The sequence below is a fragment of the Hyla sarda genome, chromosome 6 (assembly GCF_029499605.1).
Source record: "Hyla sarda isolate aHylSar1 chromosome 6, aHylSar1.hap1, whole genome shotgun sequence".
NCBI lineage: Eukaryota > Metazoa > Chordata > Amphibia > Anura > Hylidae > Hyla > Hyla sarda.
The window spans coordinates 146,392,890-146,419,680 of record NC_079194.1 but is presented as its reverse complement, the minus strand read 5'-3'; the positions used below and the strand labels follow the sequence as shown (position 1 = coordinate 146,419,680).

At 44.1% G+C, this 26,791-nt stretch overlaps 1 protein-coding gene and 1 long non-coding RNA gene across 3 annotated transcripts in view; one reads left to right on the top strand and one right to left on the bottom strand.

Moving 5' to 3' along the window:
- Positions 1–1,108: 1,108 nt before the first annotated feature.
- The window catches only part of LOC130276306 (hepatocyte nuclear factor 4-beta-like), a 79,895-nt gene continuing 54,212 nt past the window's right edge, over positions 1,109–26,791 (bottom strand). For both annotated transcript variants that reach the window (XM_056525487.1, XM_056525488.1), the window contains 7 exons: positions 20,558–20,664; positions 12,083–12,238; positions 9,379–9,466; positions 7,328–7,480; positions 6,996–7,232; positions 4,100–4,210; positions 1,109–1,818 (listed from right to left, as the gene is read on the bottom strand). In XM_056525487.1, the coding sequence (XP_056381462.1) occupies positions 1,694–1,818; positions 4,100–4,210; positions 6,996–7,232; positions 7,328–7,480; positions 9,379–9,466; positions 12,083–12,238; positions 20,558–20,664 (977 nt within the window). In that variant the 3' untranslated portion in view covers positions 1,109–1,693. The remainder of the gene's footprint in view (positions 1,819–4,099; positions 4,211–6,995; positions 7,233–7,327; positions 7,481–9,378; positions 9,467–12,082; positions 12,239–20,557; positions 20,665–26,791) is intronic.
- LOC130276307 (uncharacterized) overlaps positions 17,300–26,791 on the top strand; it is a 65,815-nt gene continuing 56,323 nt past the window's right edge. The window contains exons 1-2 of the long non-coding RNA XR_008845077.1: positions 17,300–17,396; positions 20,542–20,684. This is a non-coding gene — a long non-coding RNA (uncharacterized LOC130276307). The remainder of the gene's footprint in view (positions 17,397–20,541; positions 20,685–26,791) is intronic.

Genomic DNA, 26,791 nt, shown 5'->3' with positions numbered 1-26,791 from the left:
GATGAAACTTGGCTAGGTCTTTCAGCATGATAATGATCCCAAACACACTGCCCGGGCAACGGAGTGGCTTCATAAGAAGTATTTCAAGGTCCTGGACTGTCCTAGCCAGTCTCCAGATCTCAACACCATAGAAAACCTTTGGAGGAAGTTGAAAGTCCATGTTGCCCAGTGCCAGCCCCAAAACATCACTGCTCTAGAGGAGATCTGCAAGGAGGAATGGGCCAAAATACCAACAACAGTGTGTGAAAACCTTGTGAAGACTTACAGAAAACGTTTCACTTCTGTTATTGCCAACAAAGAATATATAACAAAGTATTGAGATTAACTTTTGTTATTGACCAAATACTTATTTTCCACCATAATTTGCAAATACATTCTTTAAATTACAGGCCCCTCATCTTTTTAAGTGGGAGAGCTTGCACAATTGGTGGCTGACTAAATATTTTTTTGCCCCACTGTATATATATGGGTCAGGATTATAGTACTTTACAGTGAAACCTCTGTGAGAAGACCACCCAAAATTGGTCACAAATGCATAACGTATGGTGGACTGAATATCTGTCACATAAAAGCTGTTCTGGATAGGGGGATTGTCTTCTCAAACAGGTGAGATTTTACTGTATATTCTTAAACATAGGGAGCAGTATTGTGGTATTTATTTTGTATGTATGGAGTAATATTAGTTGTTATATTCTTGTACCTAGAGGGCAGTATTATATTAGATCTATTGTACATAGGGAGCAGTATTGAACTTCGCTCCGTGCATCAGATGACACAGGGTGCTGCAGGAGAGATTGCGGGGGTTCCCAGTGGTGGGACTCCTGCGATCAGACATCTTATCCCCTATCCATTGGATAGGGGATAAGATGTCTATGGGTGGAGTACCCCTTTTAATTCTTGTACAAAGGGGGAGGGGGGTAGACAGTGTTATAGTAGTTATTTGTGTACAATTCTAATAGATATATTTGACCAGCACTCCCTCTCTACCATGTAAGTTACCACAGTTATTATTCATATCATTCAATTACATTACATTTGTGATGTTTCCTGTTCCAGCCTTCTTCTTTTCACAATTAACTTGTCCTGATACAGAGGAGACCGTTCAGCATTCAATGAGAAGGTTTAATGTAAAGGGAAGATTTCTTAACATTTACATCTGCTCATTTCTACAAAAGAACGTCCCCTTTCCCTATGGACTTATAGGAGGTGTGGGGTATTAAGTGCTTAGAGAGACATGTCCATTTGTGCAGTTCATGTTGTGTCGCAATAGAAAGTTATAGACAAATCAAATAAGCAGCTGAATTATTCATAGAACAAGTCCTGCAGATACTGAACTTGTTTCTGCGTTGCTCTTCTTAAACAATTTCCTTGGCACATTTTGGAGAACTCTTTATTTTCTTAGGTCAGGTCTGGTCTTTGTACGAGAATACAGCGACTGATGGCAAGTAGTAAAATTCACCATTTTTACGCATCCCATCTGTACAGGCTCCACATTCATCTTGCCTTCATTTTTCAGTAGGATCAAAGTGTATTCTCATATATTCAGTTAAAATTTACAGGATTCAGCACCAGACTGCAGCCTCTTAAGGTGGCAAAATAGAATACGGCTGGTGGACATGACTCCCATCATCCAACCCATAAAAAGCAAATTCAATAAATGCCTTATCCTCTGTGAAGATCTCTGTTCCACATCCTATAAGATCTCTTTTTTGGCAATGACGGTGCGGTGCAGAACGGGCATGGTGCTGCCAGTGTTCAGCTTATAATCTTCACTGCCAGTGTTGGTAGATGGAGAAGGGAGTGGAGATTCAGAAGGCACTGTTCAACAAAAGGATTACATTCTGTTAATCCAAGTGGAATTACACAACCGAAGCTCATGGGGCCACTAACCCCATATTGTGTTAAAGGAGTACAGTGGTATTGTCCAACTTATTCCCTATCCTTTGGAGGATAGGCGATAAGTGTCTGATCGCAGGGCTCCTGAACAGAACCCCGGCTCTCCACAGGAACGGAACATGTTGACTCCTGCATGAAGAAGAGGTCGACACACCCCTTCCATGTATCACTATGGGAGAGCTGGAAATACAGTGTAAGGGTGCGTTCACACGCTTGTAGCTAGCAGCGAGTTTCCCGCTGCGGGAAACCGCTGCGAGTTACGCTACCATTGATTTAAATGGGTCCGCGGACAGTCCACAAATCTGACACTATTGCGGACTGTCTGTGGACCCATTCAAATCAATGGTAGTGTAACTCGCAGCAGGTTTCCCGCAGCGTGAAACCCACTGCTAGTAATAGCGTGTGAACGCACCCTTACAGTATCTCTGTCTCTCTTATAGAGATACATGGTGGGGGCAATTTCTGTCCTCAAGTTGTGTGTGGTATAACAGCTCAGTTCCATTGAAGTAAATGGAGCCAAGTTGTAATACCACACACCACCTAAGGACAGGAGTGGTGTTTTTGTTTTGTTTTTGTTTTGAAGAACTCAGCCCCCTTTTATATTCCTGGACATCCCCTTTAACCATTTTATTGAACTCACAATTGTGTTACCTTCCATTATACCATTCCTTCTCAGCATTATCTCTTACCGTTCTTCAGCGTTACATTCTGGCCTTGTTCCTAACCAGGGTGCCTTCAGCTGTTGTTAATTACAACTTCTAGCATGCCCGGACAGCCTTTGGATATCCAGGCATGCTGGGAGGTGTAGTTTTACAACAGCTGAAGGCACCCTGGTTGGGAAACTATGCACTTAGGGTAAGACTACACAGATGCTCCATTCTGGTTAAAAGCACCCCCACATACAGTGGCAATACATGAAGAAAGAAGAATGCACTCACCCGATGGAATAACTTGCTAGAAGAACTTTATTCTAGAAAGCAGTGAACGTACAGTGGGTAGGTTCAGAGAGTGCCGTGTGGCAGCAGACTGTATCCTGCGCCCAAGTGCACTTCCTCGGGCCGGCGGCCCGAGGAAGTGCACTTGGGCGCAGGATACAGTCTGTTGCTACGTGGCGCTCCCTGACCCTACCCACTGTACGTTCACTGCTTTCTAGAATAAAGTTCTTCTAGCAAGTTATTCCATCGGGCAACTGCATTCTTCTTTCTTCATGTATTGCCACTGCTGAAAGACTCTGCCTATGCAGAATGGCACCCCCATGAATGATCCTCCGTTTGTGCCTCAGTCTCCCCAACATATAAGACGCATTACAGACTGTGCGGTGCCAAACAAACTTTTTCTTCTACCGAGTGACTTTGTGTTACCCCCACATACAGTTTAAAGGGTACCTCTCATCAAATAAACTTTTGATATATTTTAGATTAATGAATGTTGAATAACTTTCCAATAGCATGTTAATGAAAAATATGCTTCTTTCTATTGTATTTTTTCCTGATCAGTCCTGTCAGCAAGCATTTCTGACTCATGCTGGAGTCCTAAACACTCAGAGCTGCCAGCCTGCTTTGTTCACAGCCAAACAGGCTGTGAACAAAGCAGGCTGGCAGCTCTGAGTGTTCTCCTTTGTGAACAAAGCAGACTCGCAGCTCGTAGTGTTTAGGACTCCAGCATGAGTCTGAAATGCTTGCTGCCAGGACTGGAAGGGAGACCCCTAGTGGTCATTTCTTCAAAGTGGAAAATTAAATAGAAAGAAGTATATTTCTTAATAACATGCAATTGTAAAGTTATTCTGCATACATTAATCTATAATATATCAAAAGTTTTTTTGATGAGAGGTACCCTTTAATAACAGGGCCTATCGGAGGAGGGCTTGTGATAGACCGCATCCTTTGTGCAGGTTTTTTTTTTTTTTTTTGGTGTAACACGTTTTCACTTTGTCTTACACTTTGGGTGATTAGAGAACACGTTCCTCCGCTCTTAAAAAGAACAAAAAAAAAAAAAAAAGGACATCTTTTCAAATGCTTTGTTATGTCTGTGTGTTTGCCGCAGGTAAAACTATTGTAAACCTCTAGTAAACAAGAAGGTATAAGATTTAGAAAGCTGTGCCAGTTAGCCATAAGACCACATGTTTCCAGAACAGCAGCATGCCTGTCCCCTTGTCCTTTCTTTCTATTGAGTAAGAATAAGAATCATCAGAATATGGGCTCACCTGAGGACAACACCTGGGGGACAGAGTGAAGTGTGTGAGCAGGAAGGAGCTCTAGGCTGAGACTCGAGGGAGCTGCGTGCAGGTAATGATGTCCACCCTCTGCTGCCGACCCTGCAATAGAGATTCAGTGTCACTCATTATATCTGTAGGCTACTTATGGCACTAGTAAAATACTCCCAGTAGTGACTTCATGTGACCACCAGTTTTGTAGTACCTTTACATCCCCATTGAGGATAGTGGGAAATTTGTGAAGATCAGTAAGGAAGGAAGCTGTGCTTAGCTGAGAATTGTGACCCCATTTTAAAGGGGTACTCCCCTGGAAAACATTTTTTTTTAATCAACTGGTGCCAGAAAGTTAAACAGATTTGTAAATGACCTTTATTTAAAAAATCTTAATCCTTCTAGAACGTATCCGCTTCTATTTGCTCCACAGGAAGTTATTTTCATTTTGAATTTCCTTTCTGTCTGACAACAGTGCTCTCTGCTGACATCAACTGTGCAGAGCAGGAGCAAATCCCCATAGCAAATCTCTCCTGCTCTGGATACTTCTTAAAATGGACAGAGGTGTCAGCAGAGAGCACTGTAGTCAGACTGAAAAGGAAATTCAAAAAGAAAAGGACTTCCTGTGGAGAAAATAGTAGCTGATAAGTACTAGAAGGATTAAGATTTTAAATAGAAGTCATTTACAAATCTGTTTAACTTTCTGGCACCTGTTGATTAAAAAAAAAAAAAAAGTTTTCCAGGGGAGTACCCCTTTAATGGGAATTAATGGGAGTCCCCAAACACAGGCTGAACTGATAACATCTTTACTTAAAGTGTACCCATCAGATCCAATAAAAAAAAATATTTTTTAATATATCACTCAGTGCCTAATCATGACCATGTACATCTAATTTTTATGTGTCTAGCACCTTTATTTATTTATTTTTTTATTACACTTTTAATTTAGCTCCTTAGTCTGAATTCCTCTCAGAGGGAGAAGGCGTGGCCTCACTGTGCAGGTCTCCGCCCCCTCCCTCAGTATGCTGTCTGCTCACATCTCCCCTAGCATTAAGTAAACTTCAACTCCCAGCTTGTCCTCACTGACAGTAGCGGGACACAAGCTGAAAGTGGGAGGACTTTTCCTCCAGCTGTGAGCCCTGCGCTCACAGCTGTCAATCAAGGAAGTGTGTCCATGACATAGGTGATGATGCATGGACACAGCAGGACTAGTATGTGTCCAGGCAGGCAGGGAGAGCAGTTGTTTGACTGGCTTTGTCAGTATGAAATACTGAAAACTTTCTAATGAAATAAATTGCAAAACATATTGGTTTTGCATGCTTCACAACATATCAAAAGTTTTTGTATCTGACAGTGCCCATTTAATTCTTATACTTTGTGTTAAAACTACCATTTTCAAGATCAGAACATTGGTTAGATCAATGGAAAGGAAACCTGATGAAATGCTTCTCAGAGCTGGCTCAAGGACCTTGGTGGTAAACAATGCCTATACTTATTTGTCCCCGGTTATTAGTGGTGTACCTAGGGCAGTCTATACAATATGTGCATACAGTAAGTTACAAGCTGACTTGGACACACCGAGTGTTTGGTATGAACATATGCACCTGGGTACTAACAAGAGGCTACTTAAAGGGTACTCCGTCGGAAAACATTTTTTTCAAATCAACTGGTGCCAGAATTTAAAGATCTTAATCCTTCCAGTACTTTTCTTTTTGAATTTATTTTCTGTCTGACCACAGTGCTCTCTGCTGACACCTCTGTCTATGTCAGGAACTGTCCAGAGCAGGAGATAATCCAAATAGCAAATCTATCCTGCTCTGGACAGTTCCTGACATGGACAGAGGTGTCAGCAGAGAACACTGTGGTCAGACAGAAAATAAATTTGAAAAGAAAAGAACTTCCTGTGAAGCATACAGCAGCTGATAGGTACTGGATTTTTAAATAAAAGTAATTTACAAATCTGTTTAACTTTCTGGCACCAGTTGATTTAGATTTTTTTTTTCCACCAGAGTACTCCTTTAAGGGGACATGATCACTTAATTTAAGTATATAAATGGACTGTAGAAAAATAAGGCGAAAAGCTTTTTAAGGTTAAACCTTCTCAAAAGATGAGAGCACTATCTCCACCTGGAGAAATTTAATCTCCAGAGGTAGAAAGCCTTCTTTACCATAAGAACAGTAGATTTATAAACCAGTCTACCTCAGGAGCTGGTCACAGCAAAAACAGTTGAGGGCTTTAACATAGGTTTGATGTCAATGATAAATAACATTAATGTGTATATTATTCTTGTCTATGGTTGTCCACATCCTTGTCCCTTCATCCAGCCATTCCCCCTTTCCTTCACCCATCTTCTGCCCTCTTTGGTTGAACTTGAAGGACATGTATATTTTTTTTAGCTGTACCGTACAGTACTATGTAACAGGAGACTACTTTGACTGTTTAAAGGGGTACTCTGCCCCTAGACACCTTATCCCCTATCCAAAGGATAGCGGATAAGCTGTCTGATCGAGGGGGTTCCGTCCCTGGTGGTTCTGTCGCAGGGTTATTCCATTGCTGGGGACCCCCCGCGATCTCCCTGCTGCACCCGGCGTTCATTTAGAGCGTGGGGTGCAGCGCCGGAGACTCGTGACGTCACGGCCATGCCCCCTCCTATAGACTTATATTCCGCCCCGCATCACCAGTCATCCGCTGAAGCTCGCTCCGTGTACCGGATGTCTGGGGTGCCGAAGCCGAGATCGCGGGGGTCCCCAGCAGTACCCCTTTAAATTCTAAAGATATTGATGTACATCTAGTAAATATGGTTTCGGTTGTCTAGACCTCACTTCTGTAATCACTACAATGTGTGACCCCAGTATTATGCTGTCTGAGCATCTGGAGCCCTTAGTGATACTTTACCTCCTAATAACATTTCCTGAAGCAGGCTGTCGATTCGTGCCATTCCAAACAACTTGGCAAATTGCACCTGTTCGATCATCTGCCAGGTTATGCTTTGCAGAGGGGGGAGGAGAAGGAGGATGTCACTGAAGCGCCCCCTGGAGTCGTACTGCCGGTCATTAATGTAATCTTCTAGATTAACCTGCACCTGGAACCGCATAGTCTTCACTATACTGGGGTCACTGAGCCCCTTACAATCTGAGGAGACAGAACATGCACCATATCCATCAATCTGTGTCCAAAGAAATACCATATCAAGGAAGTTCTAGGATTCTACTTTACATGACACTTACCAGGGTCAAAAAATATAATGGCCTTCAGGCAGGCATACTCATTGTCATCAATCTGGATTTCCCGCAGTGGCTTTACCAGCTCGTCCAGGATCCTTACAGCGACACGGGCAATTTCCAGATCAGGACATTGCATAGGAATAATGAAGTCATTACCTGCAGGAAGGAAAATAAAGACCAATTAGATCTAATCATAGAGGTCACATGTCACAATCACGGCGACATCAATCTCCATTGTATAGTGGTGGTGCAAAAATCAGAGAAGTAAGAACATTTATGGTGATGGAGGAGTTTTCCATGGTCCTCTCCATTAACTGGGAATACACCAGACTATTCATAGACTTCTCCCTGAGATCTTTCTTTCTACTTTATTTTCCAACCTTTAAAAATTGTTTGCTATAGGTACAAAATAGTAATATATATATATTTATTTATTTTTTATTTATTTTTTCACTTTATTTTATTTCAGCTTTTAGGACTTGTAAAATCCCTTTAAAGGGGTACTCCGCACCCCTTGACATCTTATCCCCTATCCAAAGGATAGGGGATAAGATGTCAGATCACGGTGGTACCGCTGTTGGGGACCCCTGGGATCTCGGCTGCAGCACCCACCTGTAAGGCTTCCACCTCACACCGGCAACGCTGGAGGCTTCGGATCCCGACCAAAATGGTGGAAGAGCGTGACGTCACGACTCCGCCCCGTGTGACGTCACGCCCTGCCCCCTTGATGCAAATCTATGGGAGGTCTGCCACGCCCCCTCCCATAGACTTCATTGAGGGGGCGGGGCAGGATGTCACACGGGGCGGAGTCGTGACCTCACGCTCTTTCGCCATTGTGGTCGGGATCCAGTGTGAGGTGGAAGCTGGTGTGAGGTGGAAGCCATACAGGTGGGTACTGCAGCCGAAATCCGGGGGGTCCCCAGCAGCGGGACCCCAGTGATCTGACATCTTATCCCCTATCCTTTGGATAGGGGATAAGATGTCTAGGGGTGCGGAGTATCCCTTTAAGGTCTCATGCATTACAATGTAACTAAAGAGGACTTTCTATTGGCCAACAATTTAAAGGGGTACTCTGGCCCTAATACGTCTTATCCCCTATCCAAAGGATAGGGGATAAGATGTCTGGTCACCGCTGGGGACCCCCGCAATCTGTCATTGCAAACATACCTTTGTGTGCTCTCCGCAGCGCTGGAGGCTCCTAGTGTTAAGCGTGACGACCACGGGGCCGGAGTATTGTGACGTCACAACTCTGCCCCCGTTTGATATCACGCCCCGCCCCCTCAGCTCACAAAGGTGGGTGCGCAATGAAAGATTGCGGGGGTATCCAGTGGCGGGACCCCTGCGGCCAAACATCTTATCCCCTATCCTTTTGATAGGGGATCAGATGTATTAGGGCCGGAGTACCCCTTTAAAAGGGTACTCCGGTGAAAACCTTTTTTCTTTTAAATCAACTGGTAGCAGAAAGTTAAGATTTTTTAATAGAAGTAATTTACAAATATGTTTAATACTTCCAGTACTTATTAGCTGCTGAATGCTACAGAGGAAATTCCTTTCTTTTTGGAACACTGATGACATCACGAGCACAGTGCTCTCTTCTGACATCTCTGTCCATTTTAGCAACCATACATAGCAGATGCATAGCAGCTACACCAGCATGGTGGCTCAGTGGTTAGCACTGCTGGGACTTGGGTTCAAATCCCACTAAGGACAACAATAAATAAAGTGTTATTATAATTATAATAACGTCAGCAGAGAGCACTGTGCTCGTGATGTCATCAGAGAGCATTCCAAAAAGAAAAGAATTTCCTCTGTAGTATTCAGCAGCTAATAAGTACAGGAAGGATTAAGATTTTTTAATAGAAGTAATTTATAAATATGTTTAACTTTCTGCCACCAGTTGATTTAAAAGAAAAAAGGTTTTCACTGGAGCACCCCTTTAAGGTTTGAGTCACTCCATTGCATTATATAGACAGTGGTGCTGTTGATAATTCCTGTAGCTAAGATCTTTCAGGGGGCACTAGGGGAAGTTCATAAATTGATACTTTGCTTCTTACCTAGAAGCAGAAAATCTTTGTAAGGGAGGGAGCGCTTGGCAACACCCAGCAAGAGATGAGCACCAGCATGTGCCCGAAGCAATGCCACCTGGAGAAAGAATGTGACAGAGGGTTGGATAAAGGCATCATGGGTAGATATGTCACAAAAATACTACTTACCAGTAAGAACATAAGAACATTAGAAATTTGGTTTGTCATCATGATCAATATTACAAGGTCACTGTTTTAGGCTTCAGTAAACATGTCCTACAGGCACATCCTCTATTATACAGGACACTTAGTAACATATACAGTATACTCACTGGCCACTTTATTAGGTACACCTTGCAAGGACTGGGTTTGACCCCCTTTGCCTTCATTCTTCATGGCATACTTTCTGCAAGGTGCTGTAAACATTTGTGGTGGCCCAGTACGGGATGGTGTGTCCCCGTACATTTCTCCTGCCCTGTCAGGCAGAGTCCCTCCATGTCCCCAGGGCCCACCTTAAAGTGTAACCCCTATTGTATATACTGTATGTTTGTATTACTAGAGTACTGTTGCTTTAAGTATTATACCATGTGCTTGTTACCCAGGAGGCACTAGTGACCAGGTGACCCCCCCAAGTGACCTATGGGATCCTTGCTAAGCTCCCCTATATAACCAGGACAGGGGCTGCAATCTCTCTCTTGGAGCTCTTACCTCTTGTTCCTGAGGTCCAGTTTAGTCAAGACGTCCAGAACATTGGAGGCCTAAAGTCTGCAGCCACAAGTCAGCTCAAGTAAGCTCAAAGTCATCTTCATGTCAATTGTCAAGTCTTCTATATAGTCACTGTGGCCTGCACTAAAGTGTCTCTACATACTGCAAGTCCCCCTGTGTTACTGGTCACCTCCTTGGGATATTTGCTGTACTACATAGACTGTATCACCTGTCTACCCTCAGTAAAGCTACCGTTGTCCATAACTTGGCGTCAGTGTCTTCATTGCCCCCGTGCCTAGCCCACAACCAGCGGCATTACCTTCGGGTGGTTAAAGCTAAACCACACCCTGGCGTCACAACAAGAAGGGGTTAAAGGAGTAGTCCAGTGGTGAACAACTTATCCTCTATTCTAAGGATAGGGGATAAGTTGCAGATCGCGGGGGGGTCCGACCGCTGGGGCCCCCCGTGATCTCCTGTACGGGGCCCCGGCAGCGGGAAGTGGCGTGTCGACCACCGCACAAAGAGGCGGCCGACACCCCCCCTCAATACAAGTCTATGGCAGAGCCGGAGCGCTGCCTTCGGCAATCTCCGACTCTGCCATAGAGATGTATTGAGGGGGTGTGTCGGCCGCCGCTTCGTGCGGTGGTCGACACCCGCTGTCTGTCCGGAGAGCCTGGCCCCCGTACAGAGAGATCGCAGGGGGCCCCAGCGGTCAGACCCCCCGCGATCTCAAACTTATCCCCTAAGGACTACCCCTTTAATAACATCTGCCTCCAGGGTTACAACATCTGCCCTGCATTGCACCCCGCTATACGACATACTCCTCAGAGATTTTGGTCCATATGGACCGATGGCATTGTGCAGTTGGTGCAGATTGCTCGGCTGCACATCCATGATGTGAATTTCCCATTCCACCACATCCCACATGTGCTCTATATCAGTGGTCTTCAACCTACAGACCTCCAGATGTTGCAAAACTCCCAGCATGCCCGGACAGACGTTGGCTGTCCGGGCATGCTGGGAGTCTTAGTTTTGCAACATCTGGAGGTCCGCAGGTTGAAGACCACTGCTCTATAGGATTGAGATCTGGTGACTGTGGACTGGAGACCATTGGAAGACAGTGAACACATTGTAATGTTCAAGTCGTAGTTTGAGATTATGTGAACTTTGTGACGGTGCATTACTCAGATGAAAGTAGCCTTCATAAAATGGGTTCACTGAGGTCATAAAGGGATGGACATGGTCAGTAACAATACTCAGGTAAGTGGTCACATTTAAATGATGCTCAACTAGTACTAAGAGGCCAAGATACCATTACACCACTAACCTGAACCCCTGACACCAAATTCGGACCCTGCCATCTGAATGTCGCAGCTGAAATCGAGACTTATCAGACCAGGTAATGTTCTTTCAGTCTTTCTTTGTCCAATTTTGGTGAGCCTGTGTGAATTGTAGCCTCAGTTTCCTTTTCTTAGCTGGCAGAAGTTGCAACTGGTGTGGTCTTCTGCTGCTTTAGTCCATCTGCTTCAAGGCTCTATGTGTGGTAATCTTATATTCTGCTTACCTTGGTTGTAATGTTGTTATTTGAGTAAATGTTGCCTTTCTGTCATCTCGAACCAGTCTTCCCATTCTCCTCGGACATTAGCAAGGCACTTTTTTTTTCTTTTCTATTTTTTTTTTCAAGCAACTGACACTCTCTGGATATTTTTTAGCTCTTTTTTTTTTCAGATCATTCTCTGTAATGGTCTGTGATGGTTGTGTGCGCAAATCCCAGAAGATTAGCAGTTTTTCAAATATTCAGACCAGCCCAACAACCATGCCACGTTCAAAGTCACTAAAATCTCCTTTCTTCCCCATTCTGATGCTTGGTTTAGGCTTCAGCCAATGGTCTTGACCATGTCTACATGCCTTAATGCATTGAGTTGCTGCTATGGGATTTACTGCTTAACTATTTGTGTTAACAAGCAATTGAACAGATTTACCTAATAAAGTGGCCAGTGACTTGAGATCTCTATGGGGAAAGTGTTACCTGGTCATCCAGGGGAAGCTCGCAGAACGCTGGAATGTACTTTGCCCACTCCACCAGTAGAAGGAGCTGTTGCTTCATAGACTCACATACGTCGCTGATCGTAGCAATTTTCTTCACTGATATATCCCCCACAGATGCTGTACTCAGGCAGGAAAACTGAAGAAGATAAAATGGGAGAGTAGGATAATAGACACATTATTATAAAAGCAACTAATCCCATATATTAAAAGAGCCCCTTAAAATTGCAATGAAATGTAAAGTGAAGGGAAGGAGGGCATCTAGTTCAGTGTTATTAAATCAGACCTATTGTATACACTTGGCGTAACCTGCCACACCACCCTGTGGCCAGAAGGTGGCGCTGCACACAGTTTATATCAGTCTGTATTCTTGCCCTGGGCCATATTTATCCCTTCGCTGACACTTTGTACTGGCCTTTTATAAATTTGGCAACAGATAAGAGGAGATAATTCTATGCACTGAGAGCTGCATCCTGGCTCCAAACCAGCAGTCCATGACATGGCGGCGCACAATATTAACCAGTACATCACTAGAGTCTTCATATGGATCAAATGAGTGCGTTCCTTTAGACTGTAATATAACAGTAACAATTCACACTTTTTGTTTACTCTGTAGAAAATAAAACTAAAACTATCAATATATCATGAAAGAAAGAAACAGGCGCCATGGGCGGAGCCTCATAATCTTTTTAGATCGCAGCTCCAAGGCAGAATATTAGATTTGTGGTAACATCCAGTTTTTTTGGATTAGTATACTCACGGTTTCGAAGTTTAGTCTACCAGGAATTAACCGTATTCCCTTGTTCCAGTGCCAGTCACAATCTGGACACTGTGTCCTCTAAGTCTGAAGCCTGCGTTTCCAGTTGACTGTAATGCGAAACTGTTGTTCCTGCTATTTCCTATCATCAATGGTTTTTAGGAGTACGTTCACACGTGCCTTATTATGCTGCGTCTTTTCTGCAGCTGATTTTGCTACCCATTGACTTCAATGGGTAGGAAAATCAGAAGCAGAAAATAGGCACGTGGCAAAATAGGCAGCCACCTAGAGCGCCCTCCAGTAGGAAGCTAATTACATGAGGTTTGTTACAGTGTGTCACCTCAGAAGTAAGGTGGGGCGTGTCAAAGGGCAGGCCAATTAGCTTTTGCCTAAATCCTTGCACCAGCCCTGAACGTGCGGTGTTATAGGTCATTCACCCATAGACTGTGCACAGTAGTTTTCGGAAGAAAGCGACCACATTTGGTCACAAGCCTCACCTAAAACTAAAATATTTTTTATTGAATTAGCAGAACTTTCCATTCTAAGCTGATTAGGTTTTCATTTGTCATCATTTGTAAGATCTCTGCTTGCTGTCAGCAAATGGAAACACATTTACATGATTTTTTTTTAATGAGCATTTGCATAATACTCTACAGGATTTTATCTAATTTTATAAAATTGTGGTTTGTCTGATGCAAGGGCCCTGCAGAAGACACCACAGTAAGTGATATATATTGTATAATAAATTGTTTTAAAGTATTATTGGACACCTTTTATCTGTCATTTTATATCTTATACCTCATATAGTTAGATCACTATACCACCGGTCTATTCAAGCCCAGGCTTGAGGAGAGTGTACCCCCAGTATTTTTCTTTTCTTTTTTTTTTTACAATTTAATGAATATGTGAGAACATTTATAGAAATTTACTATGAAAAGAGAAAATGATAAAATATTGATACATGAAGGTCATTGGATGAGATTTATCAAAACCTGTGCAGAGGAAAAGTTGACCAGTTGCCCATAGCAACCAATCAGATCGCTTCTTTCATTTTTAACCCCTTGGGGACGGAGCCCATTATAACCCTAAGGACGAGAGCATTTTTTGCAAATCTGACCACTGTCACTTTAAGCATTAATAACTCTGGGATGCTTTTACTTATAAATTTGATTCTGAGCTTGTTTTTTCGTGACATATTCTACTTTATGGTAGTGGTAAATTTTTGTCGATACTTGCATCATTTCCGATTCCAAAATTTGATGAAAAATTTGAAAATTTAGCATTTTTCTAACTTTGAAGCTCTCTGCTTGTAAGGAAAATAGACATACCAAATAAATTATATATTGATTCACAAATACAATATGTCTACTTTATATTTGCATCATAAAGTTGAAATGTTTTTACTTTTGGAAGACATCAGAGGGCTTCAAATTTCAGCAGCAATTTTCCAATTTTTCCCAAAATTTTCAAAATCGGAATTTTTCAGAGACCAGTTCAGGTTTGAAGTGGATTTCAAGGGCCTTCATATTAGAAATATCACACAAATGACCCCATTATAAAAACTGCACCCCTCAAAGTATCCAAAATGACATTCAGTAAGTTTGTTAACCCTTTAGGTGTTTCACAGGAATAGCAGCAAAGTGAAGGAGAAAATTCAAAATCTTCATTTTTTACACTCGCATGTTCTTTTAGACCCAGTTTTTGAATTTTTACAAGTGGTAATAGGAAAAAAAGCCTCCAAAAATTTGTAACCCAATTTCTCTCGAGTACGGAAATACCTCATATGTGTATGTCAAGTGTTCGGCGGGCGCAGTAGAGGGCTCAGAAGGGAAGGAGCAACAATGGGATTTTGAAGAGTGAATGTTTTTTGGGGGGCATGTCACATTTAGGAAGCCCCTATGGTGCCAGAACAGCAGAAAACACCACATGGCATACCATTTTAGAAACTACACCCCTCAAGGCACGTAACAATGGGTCCAGTGAGCCTTAACACCACGCAGGTGTTTGACGACTTAAAAATCGGATGTGTAAATGAAAAAAAATAATTTTTCACTAAAGTGCAGTTTCTTCCCCAAATTTACAATTTTTACAAAGGGTTATGGGAGAGAATGCCCCCCAAAATTTGTAACCCCATCTCTTCTGAGTATAGAAATACCCCATGTTAGGACGTAAAATGCTCTGCGGGAGAAATACAATGCTCAGAAGAGGAGGAGCGCCATTGAGCTTTTGGAAAGAGAATTCGTTTGGAATGGTAGTCAGGGGCCATGTGCGTTTACAAAGCCCCCTGTGGTGCCAGAACAGTGGACCCCCCCACACGTGACCCCATTTTGGAAACTACACCCCTCACAGAATTTAATAAGGGGTGCAGTGAGTATTTACACCCCACTGGCATTTGACAGATCTTTGGAACAGTGGACTGTGCAAATTAAAAATTACATTTTTCATTTTCACGGACCACTGTTCCAAAAATCTGTCAGACACGTGGGGCGTAAATGCTCACTGTACCCCTTATTATATTACATGAGGGGTGTAGTTTCCAAAATGGGGTCACATGTGTGGGGGGGGGGGGTCCAATGTTCTGGCGCTATGGGGGCTTTGTAAACTCATGTGGCCTTCAATTCCGGACACATTTTCTCTTCAAAATCCCAATGGCGCTCCTTCTCTTTTTGGGGGGCTTTTTTCCTATCTTCCCTTATGAAAATGAAAAATTTAGGGTAACACCAGAATTTTAGTGAAAAAATTATTTTTTTTTCATTTCCCCATCCAAATTTAATGAAAATTCATCAAACACCTGTGAGGTGTTCAGGCTCGCTATACCCCTTGTTGCGTTCTGTGCGGGGTGTAGTTTCCAAAATGGGGTCACATGTGGGTATTTATCTTTTTGCGTTTATGTCAGAACCGCTGTAAAATCAGTCACCCCTGTGCAAATCACCAATTTAGGCCTCAAATGTATATGGTGCACTCTCACTCCTGAGCCTTGTTGTGCGCCCGCAGAGCGTTTTATGCCCACATATGGGGTATTTCCGTACTCAGGAGAAATTGCGTTACTAATTTTGGGGGGCTTTTTTTCCTTTTACTGCTTGTGAAAATAAAAAGTATGGGGCAACACCAGCATGTTAGTGTAAACATTTTATTTTTACACTAACAGGCTGGTGTAACCCCCAACTTTTCCTTTTCATAAGGGGTAAAAGGAGAAAAAGACCCCCAAAATTTGTAGTGCAATTTCTCCCGATTACGGAAATACCCCATATGTGGCCCTAAACTGTTTTCTTGAAATACGACAGGGCTCTGAAGTGAGAGAGCGCCATGCGCATTTGAGGACTAAATTAGTTATTGCATAGGGGTGGACATAGGGGTATTCTACGCCAGTGATTCCCAAACAGGGTGCCTCCAGCTGCAACAGCTCCGTTTTGGAAACACTGCCGTACAATACATTTTTCATTTTTATTGGGGGGGACAGTGTAAGGGGGCGTATATGTAGTGTTTTACTCTTTATTATGTGTTAGTGTAGTGTTTTTAGGGTACATTCGCACTGACGTGTTACGGTGATTTTCCCACTATGAGTTTGAGCTGCGGCGAAAAATTTGACGCAGACCAAACTTGAAGCAGGAAACTTACTATAAACCTGCCCGTGTGAATGTACCCTGTACGTTCACATGGGGGAACAAACCTCCAGCTGTTTCAAAACCACAACTCCCAGCATGCACTGACAGTGCATGCTGGGAGTTGTACTTTTGCAACAGCTGGAGGCACACTGGTTGGAAAACTTTCAGTTAGGTTCTGTTACCTAACAGTATTTTCCAACCAGTGTGCCTCCAGCTGTTGCTAAACTACAACTCCCAGCATGTACTGACATACCGTGCATGCTGGGAGTTGTACTTTTGCAACAGCTGGAGGCACACTGGTTGGAAAACCTTCAGTTAGGTTCTGTTACCTAACTCTGAATTTTCCAACCAGTGTGCCTCCAGCTGTTGCAAAACTACAACTACCAGCATGTACTAATCGCCGAAGGGCATGCTGGGAGATGTAGTTATGCAACAGCTGGAGGTTACGCAACTACAACTCTACGCATGGTGAGACAGCTGTTTGGGCATGCTGGGATTTGCAGTTTTGCAACATCTGGAGGGCTACAGTTTATAGACCACTGCACAGTGATCTCCAAACTGTGACCCTCCAGATGTTGCAAAACTACAAATCCCAGCATGCCCAGACAGCAAAGAGCTGTTTGAGCATGCTAGGAGATGTAGTTTTGCAAGATCTGGAGGGATACAGTTTAGAGACCACTATATAGTGGTCTCAAACTGCAGCCCTCCTGCTGTTGCAAAACTACATATTCCAGCATGCCCAAACAGCTGTCTGGGCATGCTGGGAGTTGTAGTTTTGCAACATCTGAAGGGCTACAGTCTCAGACTGTAGCCCTCCAGATGTTGCTAGGCAACTTACCGGCTTCCTTAGGTTCCAGGGAGCCGTCTTCTTCTGCTGCACGCCGCCCGCGCCGATCTCCGTCGCCGCCTGCCGATCACCGTCGCCCTCCGGAGGGGTAAGTGGACCTTTGGCGGTCGGTCCCCGTCGTTTCCCTGTCCTGCCCCGCCTACTGTGGGTGGGCAGGACGGGGAAAACGAAAGTAAACCCCTCCGCCCCCGATCTACTATTGGTGGTCGCATCTAGACCACCAATAGGAGGGGTGGCACCCCTGTCACCTCACTCCTATCGCTTCAGGGGGATCGTAGTTGTCTTAGACCGCGATCCCCCTTCTATTCCGGGTCACCGGGTCACCATAGACCCGTAATGACCCAGAATCAGCGCAAATCCCAAGTGTGAATTCACTTGTGATTTGCGCCGATCCCCAACATGGGGGGTCTAATGACCCCCCTGGGCATTTGCACGGGGTGCCTGCTAATAGATATCAGCAGTCACCTCAGTCCGGTCCCCGCCCGGCACTCGGCGGGGACCGAAATTCCCACGGGGTATGGATACGCCCTTCGTCCTTAAATACCAGGACGCAAGGGCGTATCCATATGCCCTTCGTCCCCAACAGGTTAAAGAGGCCTGTGAAAAATGAAAGAAGTAATCTGATTGGTTGCTATGGGCAATTTGTCAACTTTCCTCTGCACAGGTTTGAACATTCTCCCACATTGTCATTTAGAAAGTGGCAGAAGTTGTCATACAATGATGAAGATTTAGCTACAACATAATGGAGGAGACATTTAAAGTGTACCTGTCATTTGCAAAAAAAAAACATTTTATAAAAGGTAGATAATACCATTATATGTACATCACTGTGTGTGTGTGTGTGTGGCTGAAAATATTATGATAAAACTTGTTACACATGTTACTTATATGACAAATACAAACATAGGATAGGTGATTTAACCCTTACTCACCCCCATTTGCCAGGATCAGGGTTTTTGTTTAAAGTCCCATACAAGTCTATGGGAAATATATTTTACTACATAACTTCCAAACGGCTGGAGATATTTTAATGAAACTTAGTCACATGTTACTTTTATGTCAAATAAAAATATATGATACTTAAATGAACCCTAACCTACCCCTTACGTGAAGGATGAGGTTTTTACTTAAAGGGGTACTCCGCCGCAAGACATCTTATCCTCTATCCAGTGCGGGGTCCCGCTGCTGGGGACCCCCGGGATCACGGCTGCAGCACCTCTCTGTCATTACTGCACAGAGCAAACTTACTATGTGCGTAATGATGGGCAATACAGGGACCGGAGCAATCGTGACGTCACAGCTCCGCCCCCTCATGATGTCATGGCCCGTCCCCTCAATACAAGTCTATGGGAGGGGTGTGGCATCACAATGCTCCGGCCCCTGTATCACCCATCATTACGCACGGAGCGAGTTAGCTCTGTGCAGTAATGACAGCGGGGTGCTGAAGCCGAGATCCTGGGGATTCCCAGCAGCGGGACCCCCGCAATCAGACATCTTATTCCCTATCCTTTGGATCCTTACTCCACAAGCTCTGCGCTGCATCTTCTGGTGAGTTTTTCAGTCCGGCCACACCCCTCCCACATACCACACCCATCTCATAAAGCCACATCCACCATTTAAGCCACGCCCCTTTTATTTTCTTCCCTTTTTGTGCATTGGTCCAGTTTGCAAGTCATGCCCACTTCCACAAAACCACGCCTCCTTCTATTTTTGGCCTACACCCTCTTCATCACAACTCAGGATATGAGGGCGGGAAATGAGGACGGGATATGAGGTCAGGATATGAGGATTGGATAAGATTTCCAAATATGAGGTCCGGATATGAGGCTGATATGAGGACTGGATATGAGGTAGGGATATGAGGTCAAGATGTGAGGAAAGCATATGAGGAAAGGGATATGACGGGATATGAGCTCGGCATATGAGGAAAAGTACTTCTTCCTATGTTGCTTTTCCTCAACCACAAGGATTATGTAGAAAAAAAAAACAGGCAACACTGGGTACTCAGCTAGTTTTTAATATACATTGGTTATAACATGTGTGTATTTTTGGGTGAAAAAATGCTGTCCCTGCAGCTATTGCCTGTGTGTCTGTGAGGAGACCAAATACAGGAACTGAGGACAGGACAAGCAGGGCTCTGTGCAGGCTCCTGGCTTGTCAATCATCCTCCTGTGTAAGCCGGGAGCATTTCATAGAGCCTCAGTGCACAGAGCCCTGCTTGTCCTCACTGCACAGAGCCCTGCTTGTCCTCACTGCACAAAGCCCTGCTTGTCCTCAGTGTACAGAGCCCTGCTTGTCCTCAGTGTACAGAGCCCTGCTTGTCCTCACTGCAAAGAGCCCTGCTTGTCCTCACTGCAAAGAGCCCTACTTGTCCTCAGTGTACAGAACCCTGCTTGTCCTCATTGTACAGAGCCCTGCTTGTCCTCAGTGTACAGAGCCCTGCTTGTCCTCAGTGTGCAGAGCCCTGCTTGTCCTCACTGCGCAGAGCCCTGCTTGTCCTCACTGCACAGAGCCCTGCTTGTCCTCACTGCACAGAGCCCTGCTTGTTCTCGGTGTACAGAGCCCTGCTTGACCTCACTGCACAGAGCCCTGCTTGTCCTCACTGCACAGAGCCCTGCTTGTCCTCAGTGTACAGAGCCCTGCTTGTCCTCACTGCACAGAGCCCTGCTTGTCCTCACTGCACAGAGCCCTGCTTGTCCTCACTGCACAGAGCCCTGCTTGTCCTCAGTGTACAGAGCCCTGCTTGTCCTCACTGCACAGAGCCCTGCTTGTCCTCACTGCACAGAGCCCTGCTTGTCCTCACTGCACAGAGCCCTGCTTGTCCTCAGTGCACAGAGCCCTGCTTGTCCTCAGTGCGCAGAGCCCTGCTTGTCCTCAGTGTACAGAGCCCTGCTTGTCCTCACTGCACAGAGCCCTGCTTGTCCTCAGTGCACAGAGCCCTGCTTGTCCTCAGTGTACAGAGCCCTGCTTGTCCTCACTGCACAGAGCCTGCTTGTCCTGCCTACACTTCCTGCATCTTGTCTCTGTACAGAAACACACAGGCTGCAGGGACAAAGCAGTATTTTTTTACCCAAACATATACACATTTTTAACCAATGTACCTTAAAAATATATATATTTAATATTATTATCTACATTATATAAAAAGGTTTTACAAATGACAGTACCCATTCGACTCCTGCCTCTTTAGACTGTCAGTCGTCTCTTCCTCATGGATATTCCTTGTATTGCAGTTATGAGTACACCCACCTGCTGTGTCATGGCTTCCGCCTGAGTCAGGACGCTTATGGATAGTGAGCCATTGTCCTCGAAGCTACTTCTCCTCATACTGATCCGGTCTCGCTCATTCTGTACAGCTGAAACAACAGCAAACATGGTAAGTGACTTCCTGTGTTGTGTGCCCTCACCAGCACCCCAATAATACAAATATAGAGCAGCCAAGAACTGTACAATAAACTCTGCAACCTTCTGATAGATTTTGGCCTAGATTTACCAATCTGACCTTTCTATTTGTTTATGTGGAAGAAACAGTTTCTGTCCTCAGATTGGCTATGCTGGGCCTTTGTGTTTCAATTACTAAAAACATTTAAGATGCTTGTATGCCATAAGTGAACATAAAGGGGTATATAATGCCCCTGCCTCCTACCGGAGGGGCGTTCGTGATGTTTGCGGATGTGACATGCGGATGGGCGTTTTTTGGATCTCCCGCCGAAAATCCTGTGGTGCTCGGGTAGCTGCTCGCGGCTGGCTCCAGTCCTGCTGCCGGTTAACAGCCACTTCCCCTCTCAGCGTCTCCAGAGAAGCAGTGGTAATCAAGTAAGGTCGGACCTTGCCATCCGCTGGCTCTGCCTGCTACACTGCAGGATCCTGGAGCCGGGCGGGCGTGCAAGGGGGGTGCTAGAACTAGGGGGCCATCGGTTCTGCGGAAAAGGTTTCTGTTGCCTGTTCGATATTCTCTACCTGAAGTACGGACCTCGTCCGGCCAGTTCACGCCCCTAGTGTGACCACACATATAGTGACGCATCCATGGTTACTGACACTGCTGGGAGACCCCAGCATATACCGATCACGGAGATCTCTTTAGTAACTGGCACATGTTTCTATCTGGTTACTAACAGATGCAGTATCACACCGGTGCCTCGCTGTCAACTACTACTGCCGGGATGAGGTAGTAAAGGCTGTTGTAATTTTATGTCATGGATGCTTTTCAGTTCTTTTCATGTCTTCACTTTTCTGTACTGAATTTAATATTTACATGCTGTACAAAGTCTATTAGGCTGGCGGTATGGTCATGTTAAGTAGCGATGACTAGTATTATGCAAAAGCTATGAATTGTCATACTTTTATACGCTGTCATCATTGATACAGAATACACGCTCATAACTGTATCGTACATCATAGTTAGCGTACTAATCTCATAGTTTTCTGTACATACGCTCGTTACTTTATACAAGCTCATTCGCTTGTAGCCTATATGGCACATAAACTCGTAACTCTACCCTGTATATTCTACACCTACGCTCGCAATTTTCATACGCTTGTAGCATTCACATGTATTTACATACACATGCCCGTTGTACATATTGTACTTATGCTCGTAGCACACACGCCTGTATTATTTTTACTGTTCATATGCTTGTGCTATTATACGGTACATCCGCTTGTAACTTCATTACTGAGTATTTGCTAGTAGTTGTTTCACGGTGCACGCGTAGGTATAATTCGGACTGTACATACGCTTGTTCCATTCATACTGTTCATACGCTATTGATTGTTATACGGTATATACACTGGTGTCATTATACTGTACAAATGCTAGTAGTTACACTGTAAATACGCTCATATAAGTCTACGGAGCACATGCTGGTAGCTTTCACTGTACTTACTCTCATAGTTACTGTACACACTCATATATCTGTGCATGCTCGCTGCTTCATACTGTTTCATCCACTTGCAGCCTCATTTAGCACATACGCTCGTAGCTTATACTGTATACTACATACACTGATAGCTTTCAGACTGTAAATACGTTCGTAGCTATTATATTGTACATATGCTCGCACGTCTCAACTGCACATGCCAATAATTATTCTATTCCTGGATACACACTTGCATTATTAATACTGCACATACGCTAGTATGCTCATGTCATACTGATACATACGCATGTAGCTTTATTGTACATACACTTGTAGTATTTCTGTTCATACACAGCATTTTTTTTACATAGTTTCACACTACACAGATGCTCATGACGTATGTACATACTCAGTATACTTACCATCCGTACTGCAGGTATGCTCATAGCATTCATACTGTATATGCACTAATTTCTAAACTATAGTAGACATACAGTCGTAGTTTATTTAATGCATTTTTTCACAGCTTTACCTTGTGCTTAGCTTCACACATGTTCGATTCTTTGCGTTCATTAGTGTTGCTCGCGAATATTCACAATAGGAATTTTATTCGCGAATATCGCATATTCGCGAATTTTTGCATATGCGAAAATATAACGCGAATATTCGCGAATATATGACGAATATTCATCCATATATTCGCGAATATTCGCGAATTCGAATATGGCCTATGCCGCTCAACACTAGCGTTCATGTGTCCATAGCATACCTTTATAGTGCTTACTTGGTACTCACATTTCCTAGCATCAGTGCATTATAGTATTATTTGGTTTTATGAGGTTAGCATTTCTGTACACTTGGCTATGGAATAGTCTGTCCATGTTGTTTCAGTCAACGTATACGTCACAGATTAGGTCTGTATATACCGTGGTACCATTTTATGTGCTTCATGCGTTCATGGCATCCATACTGCTCATGCGTTCATACCGATCATGCTCATAATGTTCACACTGTTCATACACCCACGGGTTTTACTGTTAAATGCCCATGGCGTTTTGCACCATTCATATGGATCACAAAATATACTGGTCATACGCTAACGGCAATCACACTATTGCATACGCACATGGCTGTTTATACTGTTAAGCTCAGGGTTTCCATAGTGGTCATATGCGCATGGCAGTTACACACGTTAATGGCATTATCACCACATTTATTAGGCTTACTGTTTCGTACGCCATTAGCATCCACACGGTCATTCGCTCATGGCGTGCACACAGCTGATATGCTCATTAGTTTTCTGTTCAAGCGCTAAACGGCATTTATATTGTTCATACGCTCATGACATTTACACGGGCCATTCGATCTTGGCGTTTACATTACGTCAACAACTTTCGTACTGTTCATACGCTCATAGTATTCATACTGCTCGGTTGTCACTTTCTTAGTTCTCACTGTTTCATACGCTCATGGTACTACTGTTCATAAGTTAATTGTCTTCACATGCTCATGGCATTGGTGCTGCATGGGTGTGCATGGCATTCTGTGTTCGTGCGCCTAAGGTGTTTAGGCTGCCCGGACGTTCATACATGCTCATAGTATCACTATGCACAGTAATCAGCATCTATGCTCTGTATACATTCACATACTTTATAATGTACATATGCTCATTGCATTACACAACACATAACTCGTAGTTATACCATGCACATGCGATAGTAGTTACACAGTACATATGGTCATACTTTACAAGGTACTTTCACGCATCGCAGTACACACGTCCTTACACGGTACAAACGCTCATAGCATTGATACTGCGTTATAGGCTCACAGTATTCATGGCACATAACTGCATAGCTTTCTCTCCGGGTATACATTCTCAAAATTATAATACCATACTGTAAAGTTGTGATAGCTTTATATTGTTACACTGTTCAGTCACACGCTGCATTTACTATACACAGGTTACTAGCTTTCATCAGTGATACGTCCACGACCATTTACTGTGCAAACATAGGTCACATACAGACGTCGATGCCGGAATTTACAGGCATACTCCTAATGGCTTCATTACATCAATTCATTCAATAGTACATTCCCACTACCCGTCAGCCCACGCATGGGTTAGATGCTTTTGTAATCATGCACGTGTCATCCATTTGTACTACATGTCTGTTCATTCAGCGGCTATCAATTACTTTACAGCGGAGCATACATGTACCAGCAATTCCAATTGTACCATATACGCCACAAAATCAGTCTCACTCATCCCTAGGATTGGAACAGCTCATTACGCAAACTTTAGTTTACCTTACATGTTACAGTTCATATCACGTGCACATGCCACTACATGGTGATTCTGGCTTTCTTTCCAGCAGCTGATAGGTCTTACAAGTTACTGTTGTAGTTGCACCACATGGTAGTCACAAGTCAGTATCACGGTCACATATCAGCACTGTAAGTCGACATCTGATATTCAGCCTCTACCTTTTACTTCTGTGTCCAAAGACATGCACCATGTTATTGTTACAGACACGTCTCCTGCAAATAACATCATGACACATAAGCGGTTCTCCCAACATACCTACCATGTCCGCAGGGGGGCTTGCAGTGCGCAGCTGTTGTTACTGACACATTTTCAGAGCAACAACACCAAAACAAATAGGCAGTTAAATACTCTTCACACCTGCCTCATCTGCAGGGGGATACACTGCATAGTTGTTGTCACTGACACATTTCTTCCGAGCAACAACATCCCGACACACAGATGGTTGTTTACCTATTATGCCTGCCATAGGGGGTGGCACCACGCAGTTAATTGTTACTGACACATCTTCAGAGCAATAACTATATGACACATAGGTGGTTGTTTACCCATTATGCCTGCCATGTCTGCAGGGGGAGGCACCACACAAGTTATTGTTACTGACACGTCTTCAGAGCAATAACATTTAGACACGTAGGTGGTTGTTTACCCTCTATGCCTGCCACGTCTGCAGGGGGAGGCACCACATAGGATATTGTTACTGACACGTCTTCAGAGCAATAACGTTACGACACATAGGTGGTTGTTTACCCGTTACACCTGCCACGTCTGCAGGGGAGGCACCACACAGGTTATTATTTCTGACACATCTTCAGAGCAATAACTTTACGACACATAGGTGGGTGTTTACCCATTATGCCAGCCACGTCTGCAGGAGGAGGCACCACACAGGTTATTGTTACTGACACATTTGTTTCAGAGCAATAGCATTTCGACACATAGGTGGTTGTTTACCCGTTATGCCTGCCACATCTGCAGGAGGAGGTACCACACAGGTTATTGTTACTGACACATCTCTAGAGCAATAACCTTTTGTCACATAGGTGGTTGTTTACTCGTTATGCCTTCCACATCTGCAGCGGGAGGCTTCACGCAGATCACCGTTACTGATGCAGCTTCAGAGCAATAACTCTACGACACATAGGTGGTGGACACATAGGTGGTATTCTGCATGCCTACCACATCGGCAAGGGGAGGCACCACACAGGTTCTTGTTACTGACATGTTTTTTTTCAGAACAAAAACACCACTACACATACATGGTGGTTACCCATTATGCCTGTCACGTCTGCCGGGGGAAACACCATGCAGGTTTGTTACTGACATGTCTCCACAGCTAGCATCTGTCACACGGACGACATTCACCTAGTAGTGCCTGCCACGTCGGCACTATCATAGGCACAATGGTATGCAAGACAGGTCCAGCCTGAGGGCACGATGGCTCATGCATGAGGCTGTAGCAGGGGTATATAATGCCCCTGCCTCCTACATGACATTTGTGGACCCCTCCAAACCCTCCCTGTTTTTCTTCATTTATCCATTACAGGGTATGCCCACTAAAAGCGTGCCTTCCGTTGTGGTCATTGGGCAAAAATCTGACTGGTATGTTAAGTTTAAATGTCCTTCAAAACAGGTAGGTATGTACCGTTGTAATCACAAGCTTGAATGTAAAGCCACGATCACAAACACACTAAACGATAAAACAGTGGGCCCATCACAGGAGCAGCAGGCATGCCCGAGGAGACCCGCAGCCCACAGGACAGCCTTTGGTGCTTGGACACCACAAAACGACACCCGAACACAATGAGATGCATTTTCTGCCCAGACAATATCTTTCATACTTTATCAAAGCTGGGGGTTTGTTACAATTGTATACAGTCTGATCAGAAGCACAAATCTCCGTCATGGATTGATAGTTGTTTACAACCCCTGACAGAGTCACAGATATTATGGAATCACCACATGTGAAGGACATTCATCCAGCTTTTTTACTTCATAACAAATACAGAAATCACATAAATGAATACAACATAATGTATGTTTATCTACTTACTGCTCCATGATGTACCATTTTGTCATGGAACTTATACAATGCCTGCAAATTTACTTAATAGTATGTACTAGTGATGGCTGCTGCAACAATCTAATGGCTAGGATCCAGAGGTGGCAACAGTGTAACGGAGCCAATGGCTCCCTCCACTACCACTTGGCACCCTGAGAAATGTAGGTAGTGTAATCACACCACCTGCGTCCTTTCCCATTTGCCATGCCTGATCAGAAGAGGACAGAGTGGCATCC